Source organism: Ascidia mentula, chromosome 1 (genome assembly GCF_947561715.1).
Source record: "Ascidia mentula chromosome 1, kaAscMent1.1, whole genome shotgun sequence".
Classification (NCBI taxonomy): Eukaryota; Metazoa; Chordata; class Ascidiacea; order Phlebobranchia; family Ascidiidae; genus Ascidia; species Ascidia mentula.
This window is the reverse complement of record NC_138566.1, coordinates 4,975,486-4,993,076: the sequence shown is the minus strand read 5'-3', so window position 1 is coordinate 4,993,076 and position 17,591 is coordinate 4,975,486. Positions and strand designations below refer to the sequence as shown.

Below are 17,591 nucleotides of genomic sequence, written 5' to 3'. Positions count from 1 at the left end.
ACCTTTTTATTCGGGATTACCACCTGTACTGTAATATAGAAAGAAATGGAAATTTGTTTGAAAGAAATACCGTTCGCCAAAACCACACTGTACGACTAAAAACAATATTTTTTTTCTGGTAAGGTGGGTTTTTCACTGAAGTTGATAATCATACTAATCTCCGCATACAATATTTTATCAACACATAAATTGTGACGACATACTTGAACACAAACAAAGCTTGTTTCATCACTTAAGCGTCAGGTAATCCAATCAACAGCAACAACAGATCAGTTAAGAACGCTTATATACGCCAACAACGCCAATTTCGGGCTAAACTTATTTTTTCCGCTGAATAATAAGATGGCGCTATTGCTAATCACCACATCTGATACAGATTTCTGAGTCTTGTGGATATTTTGTAATATGCAAAATGCCATGCTGAAAAATTTTAATCTTGCAGTTGGCATATATTTTTCCCAAATTAGAATAACCTGCCACTTTGTTTTTCGCAATAGAATAAAAAAGCTCTCAACACAAGTGTATTTACAAATTAAAAGTTTGAAAAGCGCTAAATCGCCGATTTTCGTACACAAGGATAGTGTTCACGACCTAACTACTTGTTTGAAGAGCGATTCGTTATCTTACACGCTACAGCTGTGTGGGAAAAAAACGAAATGGAGGCGATAAAATTTGAAAAACACCGATTTTCGGCCATCGTGTTGCGATAGTGACACAATGGGTCAAACCTCTCGAAACCTGTACTTAACATATCGGGATTTTGCCATAGTTTGTCCGTGTACACAGGCTAAGACAATTCCTGCTAGCGTATGGATGTGCTTAAGAGGGGAAAAGAAAACTTCCACAAGGTTCCTCTATTTCTCGTGTAGTTTTTGCCATGTACGATTCGACAGCCCAACACCCCCGCCGAGCCGGGCCCACTTCTTGTAACGGGTGTTTAATGTAGTTGGGGGGCTCTAAGTGTCCGTTATGACAAGTTAGCGGCACTTACCGTCAGGAACAATGTTGTCTTTGCGTGATTCCTGTTTGTCTAAGTGGTTGCCGGAGCTGCCTCATTGAGAAATGACTTGCCGTCGTTTTAATGCTGGTAAAGATTCTGGCAATGCAGGTGTTAATGTTGTAGAGATCCTCACTTCTACACAAGAAAATGTTTAACCGAGGCGAGAAAACTATTAATTGTGAATTCGCTGCTGTTTCCGTTCTTACGCGATTTCTATGCTCAAAAAATGCGGTAACTTGACTTGAAATGCGAAAAAAAATTTGTTTATTTTTGGCCTTATCTCAGACTCAGTTTTACAAGGAACGCAAAAAGTAGTTGATTTGATGATATGACGCGGACAACACGAAATACGACTAAAACAGCCTTATGCGAAATTCTTTGAATAATGATGGAACAATCAGCTTGATGGTATTAAAGCGAGCAGCCGAAATCATCCGAAAGCGGGTCCTCGTGTTTACTCAGTGCAGCAATAAGGTGATATAACACTGGCCCATCCCAAATGGTGAATGCGGTATCGGCACCTGCTCATTCCGTCCTGTCATGAGAGGTAAACGATTCTCGTCTCGGAAGACTTGAACACAAAGCGAGAACTGACGACATCACACTTTGGTGGCACTATTAGCGAGTACGAAGATGTCGGGGCATTATTTTCGACGATACTCCAATCACAACACGTCGAGAGCCGATTAAACGGAGGGATTTTATTCTGCAATGCTCGTTTGATGCCCAACACATATTATCTGCGTGTTGAAATGGCCATCAAAGGTATGGCCAACCAGGTGGAAAGATAGTTGTGTTACGAACGGTATAACTTGCTTTGTAAGGCTTGAAGTTTTCTTCATAAATCAAAACTATGGTTACGTCATACAGCATGCGGTACCGCAGTATGGATTGTCCGTTTGTGTGAACCCTTTATTATTCACTTCGTTTTTACTACGGTACACTTTGAAGTTGACAACTTACTGTTCAGCAATGGAACTATTCATAATCAAAGCAAACGCTTAAGAAAACTATCATTAGGAAAGATTCTCTAAATAGCTTAGTTCCTCTGCAAATTTTAGACCCCTGCTTTAGGCTGAGATTCTATATAAGTCCATACCTGAGGTTACGCTTCACTTTACAAACGCTAGTGTTTCAGTGTCCCTCGAATTTATACGTGTAAAAATATCAGGGTTTCAACCGGAGGACCAGTAAAATTAGGAAAAAGTATGCATTTTGCATCAGAAAAACTAAAGCTATTACAAAATTTGCTGCTGACCTCTTCCAAAAAATTAACACGGGCCGGTACCAGCGGTAGAGAAGCAACAACGCAACTCTTACAATACCTCCTATCATATCATTTATTGCAAAAAAAAACACAAACAAAAAAGGAAGCGTTTTTCACGAAAAATAAGCAAAGGCGCGAAATATTGCACAGCAAATACTTTTCCACTCATGAAAACTGCAATAAAGGCACCCGATAAAATCTTAATTTCCACACCATAAATTACTCCGTAATTCCAGTTCAAGGACCAGCGTCACACAAATAAAGTCTTCCTGGTAGATGGTATACTTGTACTTGTTTAAAAGGCAGACCTCAAAAAGGGCAAGCAAACCTTCTTTAACTGACGTAACTACAGCATGTTGATGGCGCCGAGAAGATGCACCGGTCGGTTTTTATAACGAGGTGAAATTTCAGATTCGATCTGGGAACAAAACAAACGGAATTATAAACCGCGAGGTGGCGCTCGCACAGCAAGCATGGGAAACAGTCAAGCATATGGAAACCACGAGGAGTAAAAATAGTTACTTTACACACATAATAAGAAGGCAGTGGCGCCTCTTTTAAAACATCAATGTCAATAGCAACAATATATGAACTTAAATATCAATTCAGGTCCAGCACACGTTTTTGCGTAACTGGCGCTTTGTCTAATTTTTAACAAAATTCCACTGTGTCTTTCACATATTGAAAACACGCGAAGATTCAAAGCCAGGAATTGCTGTTCACCAATGTTAATCAGGTTTTTATTCGGTCCAGGAATTACTGCCCACCAGCGCTATCTAACGGCAAACTTTTTTATCGGGAATAATCATTCGTCAAACTAATACCTGAAATATCCACCTACAGTTTGTTGGATAAAGCAGGGTTCCCCAAACTGGTGGTCGCACACCGACTTTTTGGGTGCCACAAAAAGTACAACATTTAGTTATATTATACCATAAAGTGCGCCCCTCCTGAGAAATTTTTAGTGTATGATTATAACTAACTTTTGCAATAAAATATCCAAATATTACTGAGCGGTAAGTGAAATTTCAACCTATAATAAGGAGTCGCGAGGGAAAAGGTATGGGAAGCCATGGGTTAGAGCAAATATTTACCAGTTTCTGCCATTCTTTAGTTTCCTTCACAAGGAGATCCAACTTAGGATGTAAAGTTATTTGTTCGGCATCGGCCTCCTGTGTTCTCTGCTCGTACATCCGGATTTGGTTTTCATATTTCTTCGTCAGCTGATGATGCCGTGCCAGATTTTCAGTAAGTCGGTCCACAAACCTGATGCAAAACGTAAACTTCATTATGGACGAACACGGCATACTGTTGATTACCGTATTTACCTAATACGGCGCATGGGAAGTTAGTAAAATTCATATAAGCTGCCCTTAAACGTAAACTGAACATAAGTGGGTAAAGTTAAATTGTAGTTTTTGTGCCCAAACCTTGGGCTAATGAGTTTAATAGATAAACCTCTGTTGACGTATAGAAATGCAAGAGCGGGGTATAGTATAGGTGAATCTTAATGCAACGCAAAGCGACATACGACATAAAATTGTCGTTTATCACCAACAAATCAAGTTCATTTCGTGCTCTTTTGGAATAAATTCTTGGAAGAATGAGAACGGAAAAGAAATATAGGCCAAGTTCGGCTCGTTATTAGCTTTGCAATTTGCCTGTGTTGGTAAAAAACTCGGCCGAAATATAAAGGGATTTGAACAAAAAAGCATTTTCATAAAAAAAAATTGAAATTAGATAAGAACTGAAATTACTGCTTACTTGGATTAGAACAAACGGACACATTTTACGCTAATTCGTCGAACTCTAGAATCAGTTTTTTATTTCATTACCCACTAAGCCTGGTTAAGAGATGAAAATTACCTCGGCGAATCGAGAATCCGGCACAGATGTGACATTTTGGTAGTGTGTAGTTGATTGTAGATATCTGTAACACTGCTCAGCATGCTTTCAAGCTCGTTCACAGACGTCAGTTGTAGAATAGGGGGAGCAGTTTGGAATTGGTTGATTGCTAATAGGTCGGCCTCACCCTTCGTTTCGACCAGGCGTTGACTCAAAAATCCGCTCAACTGTAAGTCAGTGGTTGATTAGGTTTAAACTTTAAAGAAACCACAGCACACCAGTAGAAATCGGTTTGTAGTAGTCTGTAGTCGTAAATTTTGCACGTGATAATTTTTAAGTAGAAAAAGAGCCACAAAAAACATTTGTGGATAACAATCTATTTCTCTTGCTGTGAACATTTTAAGTGATACATGATATAGCAGACACAACAATAAACACTGCATAAAAAGTCCATTAATCCCACCTCCATTAACTCGTTGGTGAGCTGTGTTCTGGTACCGGCAAACTCCATAATATTCAAGGCATTATTTCCCTCTGCGACTTTGTCATTAGCAGAAAGCTTACTACCATTTGGTACATCCAAAACACTCACCTAAAGTAAAATTACAGGTTTTAAATCACACTTGAAATGGAGCTGCTGAGAAGCTAAATAAAACTGTTTTGGACAAAGCTTGGTAAGTTTTTCCACATGTTTTAATAATGATATGTGTATATACCTCTTCTATTTCCCAATTTTTTGTTTCGTCTTGTGTCACAATTTCGAATCCATTGTCCTCTGAATTCCCATTAGTTTCTTCCCCAGAGTTTTCAACAACGATGTCAATGTTATCAATGCCAAAATCAATCACATCTTCCGTTTCTTGTGGGACATCAACAACATTACCCCAGTCAATCTGTTGATAAACATAGTACAATAGCTAAAAAAATGTGGGTACTCATGAAGAAAATGACTGGTTTCACACTCATTTTTCTGACTAAAAATAAGTTTTATGAATATACAAAACAAGATAGTTTTACATATAATTATTTACAATATCTCCATGAAGGACATTCATAATTAATATATATACTGTTTTTTTTCTATTTTTTGCTGAATAAATCCACCCTTTTAAACCAACCTCTCCATCATCAGCATCGTTGTCCTCCACTTCCATCTCCATACAATCTTTTCTGATCACTTTGTCTGGCACTGATCCAGTGTTCCACTGATAAATAGTCGTATTTCCATACTTGACAATGTGTCGAATCAAGGGTGAAATAGTTTCAGAAAATTTGTCGCTAAACAAACATACAAAAAGTGAATTCCCAAATCATGTAAGGAGCTATTGTGAAATGGAATGCACATACTTTCCCAATGAAAACTCCACAAATGCAACATAGTACTCCAACACTGGAAGGAGGCCTTTGCATTGCTCGGCGATGGCACTTAATTGTTGTGGAAGGTCTTGAACAAGTTCGAGCAACTCCCGTCGAACATTTGTTCCCTCAATGCCAACTTTTTTGCATTCCTCCACATAAAGACGCTTTGCTTCATTAGTGTTGCGGTCGCAGTCCTGAATCTTTTTCCTGCACTCCTTAAATAAAGATGCAAATTTGTAACTTTGGTCACCAGATCAGTAACAACTTTGCATGTATTGTTTGTGGAGTACTAAATTGTTTATGTACCTCTCTGACTTGATCACATTTTGTCTTTTGTTTTTTAACTGCAGGAATTTCGTAGTTGAGATTTCTCAGAAGTCGACTCGATAACTCAGCAATGTGGAGGTTTTCTTTTTCATACAACTTGATAATTTCCTGCCAGTCCTAAGAGAATAATGGTATAAAAGCCCAGTTTAAAAAACATTTGTTTTAGTGAAACACAACACTTTTGTTCCAGGTGAAACAAGGTCATTACTGCCCAGTCTGCAGAATATAGCAGTTCTCGACGAGATCTCAGGCATGCAAGACTAAATCTTTTTGCGTGCGCGCATGCAGGACCCCTAAGAGTGCAACGAAAACGATAAAAACGTCTTTCTGTTAATTTTTTTATGTTTAGACATTCGCTTGCCGAAAAATTTACACGTGCAGTCAAAAAAAATTGGCATGCAAACAAAAAAAGGTTAAGAAAAACTTGCGGGTGCAACTGCCATACTCTGCAGATTGGATTACTGCAAGTGGGACAAAAAATTACACACCTTCATTCTTTGTGAAGAGTATCGACCGAAAATATTTTTGGTGTCCTTCTCTGTGTCTTTCAGTACCTCGACAATTTTGCAGCATTTGAAATAATGAAAACAGGATCCTTCCAATAAGTCCCTCATTTCTTTGGTGTTTGGCATATCTTTCAGTGCATCAACTATTTTGTTTTTGACAACCTGCAAAAAGTTGAGGCCCATAATAGGAAACCAAAATTTATGACAAAATTCAATTGTCATGAGCATACCTCAGCAGCAGTTTGCCATTTGATGTTACAATGCCTTCTATCAATAAGCCAGTCAACCAACTTATTGCACTGAATGTCAATTGGTATTTGCTCCTCATCCATAGCTAGATAAAGCAGGTATCTCAGCTATAGGTGGAAATCTACACGATTTCTATAGACTACAAATGTTTGAATGTAAAAAAACATTTAAAAACAAATCAACACAAATAATTGGGCGCCAAAAACATGAGTTCAACCATATGAGGATACTGTGAAAAGCAGTGAGTCATTATAAAGGGTTGTGGAGACCACCAACTCATCACCTTCATTAACAGTTAATTGTTTATTTTTTGGCAAAACATATGCAGCCTGTAGCCAGTGATTTTTAGGATTACTTGTGTCGATACACTCATTGTCACAAATATTTATTGAAAACCAAAACAAAATTGCATGCACTATTCCAGATGCATTAACTTTGCACACAATGCTATGTTTGATATTTTCAGTGTCAAAATGTTGGTTTAAATTGAGTTTTAATCCTTCCTCAGCACCTGTTAATCGTGTATAGTCAAGGGTATGCATGTCCAAGTCACTGTGTACAGATACACGAAAATGATTGATAGATTGAGCAATTTTTAAATCCAGCGTGTTTTCATCGGATGTAACCATACATTTCTGCAGAAGTTCTGTTGAACTGATGCAACAAACATTAACAGAAATCTCCTTTGGAACAACAAACCCTTCACTTTTCAGAAAAGATTTTGCTTCTGCCAAGGATACCAAGGCATTTGGTGAAATAAGTCCACTAGGCTCAATTAAATCTGACAGAACAATGTCAAATTTCACATTTCTGGCAACTGTAGTGCTCGCATCTGTAAAGGTGATGTTATTCATATTGTTTCTGACAGCAATATGTTCATAAGCTTCACGAATTTGCTTACTTTGGCAGTGTTTAGCTACAGTAATTTTTCCAGAAAGAGTTTTACAAAGCTTGAATGCATTCAAATCAAACCCATTTGATATGTCAAGTACAGACACCTCTTTGTGTGTAGCATACTGGCAAATTGCCTTGAAGTACATATTGCTATATACAGTGTCATTACACCTCATAACCTGCACTTCTGGCAAAGTGACATGCACAAAATCTTGATTATATGGTTTTTCTTTCAGCAAAACATTTGACAAGATCTGTGAGTAGGATTTGGAACATTGCTTGTCAAAACTAAGTTTGTCAATGCTTTCTAATTGAAGCCTATCAACGTGGGCAGTAAAATGCAGTCGTAAAATATCACTTTCTTGTATGCTCAGTCGTTGCAAATTCACATTGGAGCCGCTATCTTCAGTATCCACAATAACATAGGATCGGATGGGATATACTGCTTGATCCCAGCAAAATTCAGAGGCAATTTCAGTGTTGATAACATGCTTTTTGTCTGCATCTAAATTCAGGTGAAACCACATTACCAGTGCATCGACCTTTCCTTTTTGCAAGTTGTGAAAATCGATAGAAAGTGGCAAATGGTGACCGGTTGCAATGTTTTCCAGCAGGTCAGGGTCATTAAAATTTATGTCCAGTAGTTTGCATGGCTCAGACATAACCTTGTGTGAAAAATTTTTAATTCGTTCTGAAGAGTACGGCTCACTTTCGCACGTGCATTTCATGAATGATTGACAACGGTTTGCATCCTCTTCAGATTTGCTTTTTCCCACATCATGGCCAACTCCACTTGTGATCAAAACATTTTGCAAGAACGGCATTTCTGTGGTGTTGTGCTTGTTCCGCAATGCATCACATTCAACCAGTGCACAGTACACGCTGGCTGAATGTGGTATCACCATACCACCATCTGTTGGAGGCAACAGTAGATTTTTCCACGCATGGTTAACAGCATCTACAATGCCTTCTCCAAACAATCCAGCATCCACAATTTCAGATATAACTAATGTTGCCCGTTCTGGTAAAAAACCTTTACTGTTTGTACTTGTCCCAGAAGCGACTGAAAGTTTGGTTGAATCAGAATGAATTGGAACAATTTGAGGTTCCATATCATTGACTTCAATGCATTCCTCTGCAACACTATGCATTACCTCGGATATTTCACAACAATGTACTTTGGCTGCACCATTTTTTACGGCAAACATACCTAAAAGACCTGTGCCGGAGCCAATGTCCAGTATACAGTTATCCCAATCAATTGAATTTAATGCATCCCTTATTGCATTGTTGAATGTGTCATTACGTTTCAAATCATTTAGCATTGCAAAGTGCCAACTATCTACTAGTCCCCGACAAGCATTTTCCATATTAACCAAAGCTTCATGAGAGTTTTCATTTAGCAGCAAAGTCCTTCGAAACATGCCAACCGCCTCAAATTTCATCTCCAAATGATATAAACAGCAGCCCATGTTCAAATGCAAAGCTTCAGAGTCCATAAAAGCCTCACATCCTTGCTCATACATTGAAAACAAATCTTGTGCCCTGTTGAGTTGGAGAAGTTCTTGACTCCATGCCTCCCATGCTTTGCCAAAGTCATCTTTAATTCCTCTTTTTACATTTGGGTTGAGTTTCAGAACAAGCAGGAAAAATGCATATGCTCTTCCATAGTTGTTACTAGACAAATTTGCTTTGGCCTCACTTAAATAGAGACTTACTGCTTGTTCCATAGCAATAACGTGAGAACATTTAGCTGTTCTATAACCAGATCACAAACATTATCACATTTACAGCAAATTTCAATGACACAAACAAGTCAGACCTTTAGGATACAAACTTATTAAAAAAGTTGACCAGCATAAATTGCATGAACACTTCAAACCAAATATGCTGACAAAAAAATAATTGGGACAGGATTGGAAAACATGTGCACATCAACATGCAATAGTTTTAAACAAAAAGAAAACTTCGACACGTTTATTTGTCGCTGCTGTATGCAAGTTCACTAACTAAAACTAAAAGATGCGTAACACGGTAACACAAGATAAAACCGACCGATTTGCGCGATTACGTTCAAGCACTTTCCTTGTGGTGTTGTTTTACGCAAAACGCAACGAACCTTGACGAATTTCACCACGCTGCACAAAAAAAATTTCCAAATGCAGTTGTTCTGAATTCTTTAAATCTACGACAATGCAGGGGTGGGTCCAAGAGGGACTGATTTAACCATCGCCCCCCAGCTTATGCTATAACACTGAAAAAGAACACTCAAATGACAAATAGATTGTTTTAAAATTGATTTTCGCGCAGCACGCTATATCCGCTCGTCTAGTGCCCTAATTGCTACACAATGGTTTAGTTAATAATAGTAAAATCATAGTATACTTACAGCAATATATCATAACCACGTATACAATATGCCTATATTAGGGATGACGAGAAAGCATGATAGCTAGCCTACATGAAGGTCAGGGAGAAAACAAAACTGTTGATCTTTAAAAATTAATTATGTTTGCATCATGACTTCTTTATTTAGTTTATTGTATGATTCCATATTTCACTATGGTGATTCTGAAAATAAATTATTGGCGTTCTGTTGTTTTTACAACTTTTGTATCAAAAATAATAGCTATGTAACAGCTACAATGAATGAGTACTTGTAACTATGATTGCAAAATTCGGCGATAGTCCATGACCACAAGATCCCCTATCAAATTAAAAATTACTTATTAACTTAACAAAACGTGATGTATTTGTTTCAAAATAAATGACAATTGGTTTTATAATTATTATTGTCTTCTTTTATATCAAGATTTTTAAGTTTATTTGGTTGTTATTGTCCGTATATCTGGACTGATCAGGAATTATTAAACAGTGGAAACCGAACAAATGTCTAAATTATCCAAAAACATGTATTTTGGAAATGAAATATTACACTTTGGTTTGTAGGTAAATGTTGTATAATGTCGTAAAAGTATGTTTATTTTGTTAACATTTTCAAAACTAACCGTTTGTAAGTAAATAAAATGTGCAAGGTGCAACTATGTATTTTTTGGGAGTTTTTTTATTTTACGTTCACGTGCATGAGTACTCTTTTACAATGTTTGGTAAACCCACAGATCGTAGTTCTATTGTTGCATGTAACCAGTATGAAATAGGAATTCGACAAAGTCCTTAAGCATGTCAGAACCAAGGGCACATGACTTGGCCCAGGCCAAAGCAGCAAAGCTTTTAAAGAAGAGAACTGGGAGTGTTTCTTCTGCTATGAGTGGTGGAACTGAACATCAATCACGAAAGCAAAGAGGATATGCTCCGTGAGAATTTTAATTTTTTACCTAGTTTAGGTTTTAGTGTGAAATTTGGCACTGAATATATTGTATTAAACCTATCACCTTTTCCTGGACAAACAAAAAGTTTTGATTAAGTGTAGTGAAATCAATTCATGGAAAACTACAACGTAAACCAGATTGGAAAAAATGACTTTTATGAAAATTTACCGATAATCCGCGAAATAAAAATTAGCTGATGCATTGACATACAAAAACGTTGCAATCTTCCGTGCATTGTCCGCGCAATTAACGATCGTCGAAACAATCCCCAATGCAAATAACAAACTTTCCAATCTGGAACATAAATACAATCATTTTATTTGAAATGAGCCAAGATGTGAACACATGGATGGTAGCACCAAGATCAAGTCTGTTTTTCTATACAGATCTGTTAGTACTGTCTCATACATGGATCAGCCACACGATGAAGATTTCTTCATGAAACCAGCAGTTCAATTAGAGAACACATTTCAACTAGAACCAAAAGTCAGGTTCCCAGTGAAGGCCATCGAGGATATGATGGAGGAGGTGCTTGATCAGCATTTGCGGGATGAACAGTACGACCCAGAGTTCTGTCGCAAAATGACTAAAACCATATCTGATGTAAGATTTCAAAAATAACTAAATCTTCTTGCTATGAGTGCCCAATTGCCCATTGTATTGCAGTTTTAAAACAAGCATTAATATTTATAGCAAAATAAACGTTGATATTTATTATTGGAATTTTGTTTTATAGCCCGAAGAGCCTTTTTGTATTGAATCAAATGAGCATTCGTCAAAACCGACTCACCAACTGAATATTTTTACTTTTTGCCCAATTTCAGTCACAACATATCATGTTTTCAGGATGTCAAGGCGAAAGTGAAGGAGATGGCAATTCCAAGATACAAAATCATTTGTTTGATCCACTTAGGACAGGTGAACGACCAAGGTTTGAGAATTGGAAGTAGGTGTTTGTGGAATGCCAAGTTTGATACTTACTCGTCTTGTGAATACAAAAACCACTCACTGTTTGCTGTGGCCTCTGTGTATGGGGTTTACTTTGAATGAAGTGACTAAACGATTTCTAAATTTGGATTTGCAAACGTGTTACCTTCTACCTTACCCGAACATCTTTTTCAGAGATGAAATAATCTGTGATTAATATTAACCCAACTTATATATGTCTTACTTTTAATCAAGTTTTTAGTGCTGTGTTTGGGAAAGGTATGATTTATTACCTAACATCTCAAACATGTACTAGATTTAAACGACTTTTTTACTGTGTTCTACTGTTTTAAGTTTGCGAAGCCCTGACATTTCGTACTATTTCCAATCTACCCTTTGCACTAAAATGAGTTGTTTTAAGTTTTGTATGTACATAGATTGTTTTAAATGGTCATAAATGAGTGATTAACTGTTTTTTTTTTACCAGAGTTGAGTGTACATTGTGAATTACCTTGTAGATCGTTTCCTATTTTCTTCGACACCTAAAAACTAACTGTTTGAATTTACCAGAGCTTTACTATTGCTAACATTCACCTATTAGAAGAAGCACATTATAGTTAAGTTCAATTGAGCTAAATTTTGTTTTTTCTTTTGTTTAGGAGTCATTACATTAATCATGAATTCGTATGCTCACATAGATTTTTTAATTTATATTTTCGTTCTGGTTGTGAACTAAAAGAGGGACATTCAGAAATTGTCCCCAATGTGTGCCTGCTAAGTTGTTTCATTAGAGTGATTTTACAAGGAATTTTTACTAATTGAAAGATGCAACATTGTTCAATCCAAATTTAGATTCCATTAGCATCTGTTTTTCTTTCTGATAAAAAATCAGTAAAAATTGTATTTTCAGTTCATTCCAGTTCATGTGCACTTTTATCACGATTCTAATAACATCAATTGTGTCATTTATTAGTGTAATTACTTGTTTTCCATTTGAACAAATTAAAATCATTTTATTGTATTTCTGTTTGTTTTTCTTTGATGCCTCTTTAGGCAAAACATATTTAAAGTGTTTATGACAGACGAGCTGACATAAAACGAGTTGCTTTTCAGGAATAAAGTATTATTTGCACATTGTTTTTTTCTGGGCTAGTCATCATTATTTCTCACTATGTATTGTTTTCTTCTCGTTCAAATCTGTAGAAGACGCAGTAGAAAAAAGTGGAAGAATTCTTGCACATAAAAAAGACATTACAAAATTAACAAAAATCAAATCAGGCAACAACAATGATTGGCATATCTGAAAGAAAATTATGAAGAGGAAAAAAACAAGAAATAAAATACTGCACTAGCTTGATTAGGACAGATGAGACACTTCGTTAACAGTGGACAATTTAATTGCTTGATGTGATGAGGTGGATGCAACCGAGCTGCCTTGACTGGAGAGTGAGCCATGCCTGTTCAATGGCGCCCTGCAAACAATAAAGAAAATATTATCAAAAGCAATAGGATCATTAGTAACTATATCGCACACACAAACACCGGCTGTGTAGGTCAATTGTTTCTTTCACGGGTCCCACGGCTGTCACCCTCGCTTGCATTAAGGGTCACTCACCTCTTTTCCCTTAAGGGCTCCTAGATAAATCTAACCGCAGAGCTATCACCTCGTTTATGCTAAACCCTCTCGTGACAAGTTTAAATATTTTTGAATACGTTTACGCAACGGAAAAGGTTTCTTTTCGCGTAACTATCACCATGGAAGTGTATTTCATATTTTATATGGCGCCGGACACCTACCTGATGTAGGACATACGCCGTTTTGTTTCGGGCAAATCTTCGCACTCGATTTGACATGTAATCCAACCAGTAAAGAAAATTCCAGCGAAAACTAAATCTATCAATGCAAGGTACAGCAGTGTGTCGTTGTAAGGGTTGAGACCAGCTACTCCAAGTATTCCTGCCAAAACACAATAATTCTAGATATAAAGGAAAAATCACTACTTGTGTGTTAATTCCAACACTTTTGCGGGGCGCTACAGTCAAAACAGAGGTATTTGGTCATCAACGTAATTTTGGACTAACTTGACAGTGTAACTATATTGCGTGGTGCTACTATATACTATCGATTGTATACTGTTAAGTTAGAAGTAGTCGATCGTACCCGGAATGATGAAACCAATCGTCATGGCGAGAAATACAAGACACAGTATGGCCATCCATTTACAACGACCATAACGTTTTATGGAAGTAGTTTTCATCGTTCAGAGAAACGCACCAGAAGCACCTGAACAACTCAAGTGAAAATTTAACGCTTTTTCGTAACGTGTTATTTTCTGTTGTACAAATGATGTTTTCAAAGGTACCACACAGTAGCAAATGCGTACAAACTGCGTTAGTAAGATTTATAGACATTCGTTAAATACAGTCTAACATATAAAAAACCTGTCTTTGAAGTTAACAGCCTAAAAAACGTCTAGACCTACTGAGTAATTAAGTTTTCAGCACGATTCTACCCTGCTCTATACGTAACCATAACCTTAGTCAACTTCCTTTTACCTATAAGTTACGTGCTGTTAGCCATAAGAATAGCTCGTAAAAATATAGCTCCGATTCAGCCTTACCACATAGGCGTACGCCTTGTGATATAAGTCTCGACCGTCCCTTGTTTGCTGTTACCTTAACGAATTTGGTAAAACATTGATGAGCGATTTTCACCAGGCCTGTTTGTTTACCAGACCATATCCGACATGTGCAACGTAAAGGCAGCCGCCCACATCCATCCTGTCAGTTCACAAGCATATGCAGTTCTGTATGTAGTATTTATATTGTGAAGAAAAACGCTTTCAGTTTATATGTAGATTATAGATTTTTCCTCATTTTATGCAAATTATGTTTAGGGTGTTCAATTGCAAGGTGGTTGATGCGGTTTAACTGCATCACGCTGTCAGTTTGTAAGATGCTAAAGCATTTTACAGAAGTCATATACGTCTGTGTTAGGGGCCATTATGTAGGAATTGGTAAACGAAAGATTCGACTACTGGTATGGCCTAATATCAAGACAACGCTGCGACGTATTCTGTACCTGATGTGACCGAGGTTGTTTACCATGGACTTGAACATACGCGCTGAGGAAAATCCCCAAGCTATACATAATCTAACCTCTAACGAATTCACCAGCGAAGGAGTTTGAAGCAAGAGATTACACCGCTCCAATAAACCTAACCGATACCCATACATAAACGAATTTAAAATTAATGCCCAATGAGCCAAGTTGACAATTTTTTCGATGTGCCTCCACTGGGACGTAACAGCAACTCACTTGTTGGAAAACAAGCGAATCAAACGAATGTTGTCACTTTAACTTTAAAGCAGTCGACTGAATACAAATACATCCGTTAGGAAATGATGACGTTTCTACAGCGTCCGCAACACGCACCCTGCTGAGTATATAGCAAACAACTTATTAGCGCATCTTATAAAACTGCTCCCGTGTTAATCTACTTTAAAACCTACGGCACCTTCCATAAAACCACAATCCAATGTGCCAGCGAAAAACAGCATAATTGTTGGGGGAATATTGCTACTTATTTTCATTTTTTCATTTGTCCTAACTCCTGAACGATAAAACACCCGAGCACCGAGCACTTACTATTATTTGAACTCTTAACCACCCTTACCTACAAAATATGGAAAACCCGAAATTAAATTCAAAAATCCCAATGCTGCAAAAAACATCCTCAGAAAAATGACCCTATCCTTCCGACAATCGCTCAACTTGAAACTCTGGTTAATGCGGACATGGCCAGACCCTCTTCTCTGGCACTGACCATAATGCCGTAGATTTTTTAAAAAGTAAACAAAAAAGGATCCCACAGAGTGTACCCCTTTCTTAGCGCTTTCTTCTCCTCCATTTAACTGATGTGTAATTCTCCTCTTGATTTGCGCCTTTTTTCTGTTTATATTGTAAATACCTTGTCTATCTTTTTTTAGCGCTAGTTTCCTTTGTTCATTTTATTTTTTCGTTATTCGCCGAGCACCCCCTCAAATAAAATAAATAGGAAAAATGAAAAAATATTAGGGCTATAACCAACAACTACAACATATATACTGCAATTATATCGATGTATCCGACTTAAAAATCGTTAATTTTGGGTATATCCCTGTGCGGAAATACTGATACACTATTTACAAACAATGAAAATTATTTATTTGATGCTGCGTTTGTTATTACACGCTATATACAGGACAATAAAATGTATGGAAATTTTGTTCATGTTTTGCAGCATCAGATTAATTGGAGCGTGGTTGTGGGCTAGCAACTAAACCAGATCATCAGTTTATTTTAACATTGTTTTCATGTCAACCTTTTGCCATACAAACGTTGGTTTGGTTAAAAGATACAACACAGTAAACGACTAACTACAATATGTAACGGCAGGTTCTGAACACCTAAGTGATTAGAGCAGGAAATTTGTGCAAGATTTGGCAATGTACTGATGCGCAAATAATAGACAATTCGTTCTTTTTGGGTGAATTTGTATGGCGACCCATAAAGCCAAAAACTCAGAATTTCAATGATACAATATGAATCTGGCCATAAAAATCACACCAAAGTAGGCCTACCAGGTGCAAACAGTTATGCACTGCATTTTGTAAAATTTGATTGTAAATGATTTAGTTGGAAACAACAGGTTCATAATTTAAAACTTCGTAATTGAACTTGACTTGTTTATATCCAAAAAAAAACTCACAAAGAGTGGTTGAAGATCAGCGTATGTACGATCTTTTATTTAAAATTTTGCAGAAATATTAATGTGTTTTGTTGGTTTGTTTTCGAACAAGTGAGTTGTTGTTATGGCCCCAGTGGAGGCACATCGAACAAATTGTCAACTTGGCTTATGGGGCATTCAGTTTTAATTCCGTTTATATTTGGGGTTACGGTGAGAAAGCACTGTTGTCACAATCCATTGTGACGTAGCTGGTGAATTCTTCAGAGGTTACGTTGTTAGATCATGTAGAGATTGGGGATTTTTCTTGGTGCGTATGCTTAAGTACATGGCAAACAACCTTGGTCGGTTTTCGGATTTCTTTCCTCTGCAAATTCCATATACAGAAGTGCATATGTTTGTGATCGGACAGGTAGGATGTCGCCGGCAGACTTGGCGCATGTCGGATACATGGCTCATGTCGGATATGTTTAGAAACGTTCCTCGTTCGTTGAATTGCCGAGCTCGATAAAACTGATTTTACCGAGGCGTTTACGAGCGAGGAACTCGATACGGAAAATAATATGCCGAGCACTTTCTCGTTACGGCCTCGTACATGGACACAAAGCAAAAAAAATTTTCAGAAAAAGTAGACCTTTACGTCCTCTAAGTTACTATGTTTCTGAATAGCCTATAAGTTTTTTTTTATTTTGACATAATTTGTATATTTGTGGTGAACGATCTTGAATTTAATCCACTTTTTAATATATTTCTGGTTTGTTTACGTTATTTAGATATCATTGTTAGTTAGTGAAGACCTCAACGAGAATTGTTAACGAGTCCGCAAACAAATATTCAACAAAAAAATGTCTTTGGGATGTCACAAGTCTATACTTCGAGACCGTACGAATTTGATTTCCATTGCAAGCTGCGTCACTTTCTAGCTGTTTAGGTGGTAAAAGAAATTTGGCAAGCGGTTGTTATTCTGGTTTCGACAATGTATATCTTTCAACAGAGAGTCGAAAGGGAAAGGAAAAAACTGAAACGATGATTAGGGTTTATGAAAGCGAAGAAATTACCCAAAGCTACGAGGATTTTCAATCTAAATATCAGAGTTTTGTTGCGGGTGCGGTCATGAAGTTTTTTGAAGAAAACAAATCAAGTAATAGAGCCCCGAAAGTT

The 17,591-nt window shown here is 37.2% G+C and overlaps 4 protein-coding genes across 4 annotated transcripts; 1 reads left to right on the top strand and 3 right to left on the bottom strand.

The window, feature by feature from the left end:
* Positions 1-2,329: 2,329 nt before the first annotated feature.
* LOC145893583 (CDK5 regulatory subunit-associated protein 3-like) lies at positions 2,330-6,774 on the bottom strand. The gene is made up of 10 exons (XM_082982093.1): positions 6,535-6,774; positions 6,287-6,466; positions 5,778-5,915; positions 5,460-5,686; positions 5,231-5,390; positions 4,829-5,005; positions 4,576-4,704; positions 4,134-4,339; positions 3,362-3,533; positions 2,330-2,685 (listed from the first exon to the last, which is right to left on the bottom strand). The coding sequence occupies exons 1-10, from the start codon at positions 6,634-6,636 to the stop codon at positions 2,614-2,616; spliced, it is 1,563 nt and encodes a 520-aa protein (XP_082838219.1). The 5' UTR covers positions 6,637-6,774; the 3' UTR covers positions 2,330-2,613.
* LOC145893567 (protein arginine N-methyltransferase 9-like) lies at positions 6,630-9,263 on the bottom strand. Its single transcript, XM_082982092.1, has one exon. The coding sequence runs from the start codon at positions 9,175-9,177 to the stop codon at positions 6,766-6,768; it is 2,412 nt and encodes an 803-aa protein (XP_082838218.1). The 5' UTR covers positions 9,178-9,263; the 3' UTR covers positions 6,630-6,765.
* A 1,282-nt stretch (positions 9,264-10,545) lies between these two features.
* Positions 10,546-12,771, top strand: LOC145906013 (dynein light chain Tctex-type 5-B-like). The gene is made up of 3 exons (XM_082993391.1): positions 10,546-10,761; positions 11,163-11,379; positions 11,623-12,771. The coding sequence occupies exons 1-3, from the start codon at positions 10,628-10,630 to the stop codon at positions 11,824-11,826; spliced, it is 555 nt and encodes a 184-aa protein (XP_082849517.1). The 5' UTR covers positions 10,546-10,627; the 3' UTR covers positions 11,827-12,771.
* Positions 12,772-12,874: 103 nt separating this feature from the next.
* Positions 12,875-14,033, bottom strand: LOC145912296 (uncharacterized). Its single transcript, XM_082999723.1, has 3 exons — positions 13,865-14,033; positions 13,501-13,660; positions 12,875-13,175 (listed from the first exon to the last, which is right to left on the bottom strand). Exons 1-3 carry the CDS (start codon positions 13,959-13,961, stop codon positions 13,061-13,063), a joined length of 372 nt encoding a protein of 123 aa, XP_082855849.1. The 5' UTR covers positions 13,962-14,033; the 3' UTR covers positions 12,875-13,060.
* Positions 14,034-17,591: the final 3,558 nt, after the last annotated feature.

What these genes read in the sequence shown, in the direction of transcription:
- LOC145893583 (XM_082982093.1), bottom strand. Translation starts at nt 6,636, where the DNA reads ATGGATGAGGAGCAAATACCAATTGACATTCAGTGCAATAAGTTGGTT. An exon ending in AATGGCAAACTGCTGCTGAG is followed by an intron (nt 6,467 to 6,534) that starts GTATGCTCATGA and finishes AACTTTTTGCAG; the next exon opens with GTTGTCAAAAACAAAATAGT. An exon ending in CTAAAGAATGGCAGAAACTG is followed by an intron (nt 2,686 to 3,361) that starts GTAAATATTTGC and finishes TTTTGTTCCCAG; the next exon opens with ATCGAATCTGAAATTTCACC.
- LOC145912296 (XM_082999723.1), bottom strand. Translation starts at nt 13,961, where the DNA reads ATGAAAACTACTTCCATAAAACGTTATGGTCGTTGTAAATGGATGGCC. An exon ending in GATTGGTTTCATCATTCCGG is followed by an intron (nt 13,661 to 13,864) that starts GTACGATCGACT and finishes GTGTTTTGGCAG; the next exon opens with GAATACTTGGAGTAGCTGGT. An exon ending in CGGCGTATGTCCTACATCAG is followed by an intron (nt 13,176 to 13,500) that starts GTAGGTGTCCGG and finishes TATTGTTTGCAG; the next exon opens with GGCGCCATTGAACAGGCATG.
- LOC145906013 (XM_082993391.1), top strand. Translation starts at nt 10,628, where the DNA reads ATGTCAGAACCAAGGGCACATGACTTGGCCCAGGCCAAAGCAGCAAAG. An exon ending in AAGCAAAGAGGATATGCTCC is followed by an intron (nt 10,762 to 11,162) that starts GTGAGAATTTTA and finishes TTTTCTATACAG; the next exon opens with ATCTGTTAGTACTGTCTCAT. An exon ending in TGACTAAAACCATATCTGAT is followed by an intron (nt 11,380 to 11,622) that starts GTAAGATTTCAA and finishes TCATGTTTTCAG; the next exon opens with GATGTCAAGGCGAAAGTGAA.
- LOC145893567 (XM_082982092.1), bottom strand. Translation starts at nt 9,177, where the DNA reads ATGGAACAAGCAGTAAGTCTCTATTTAAGTGAGGCCAAAGCAAATTTG.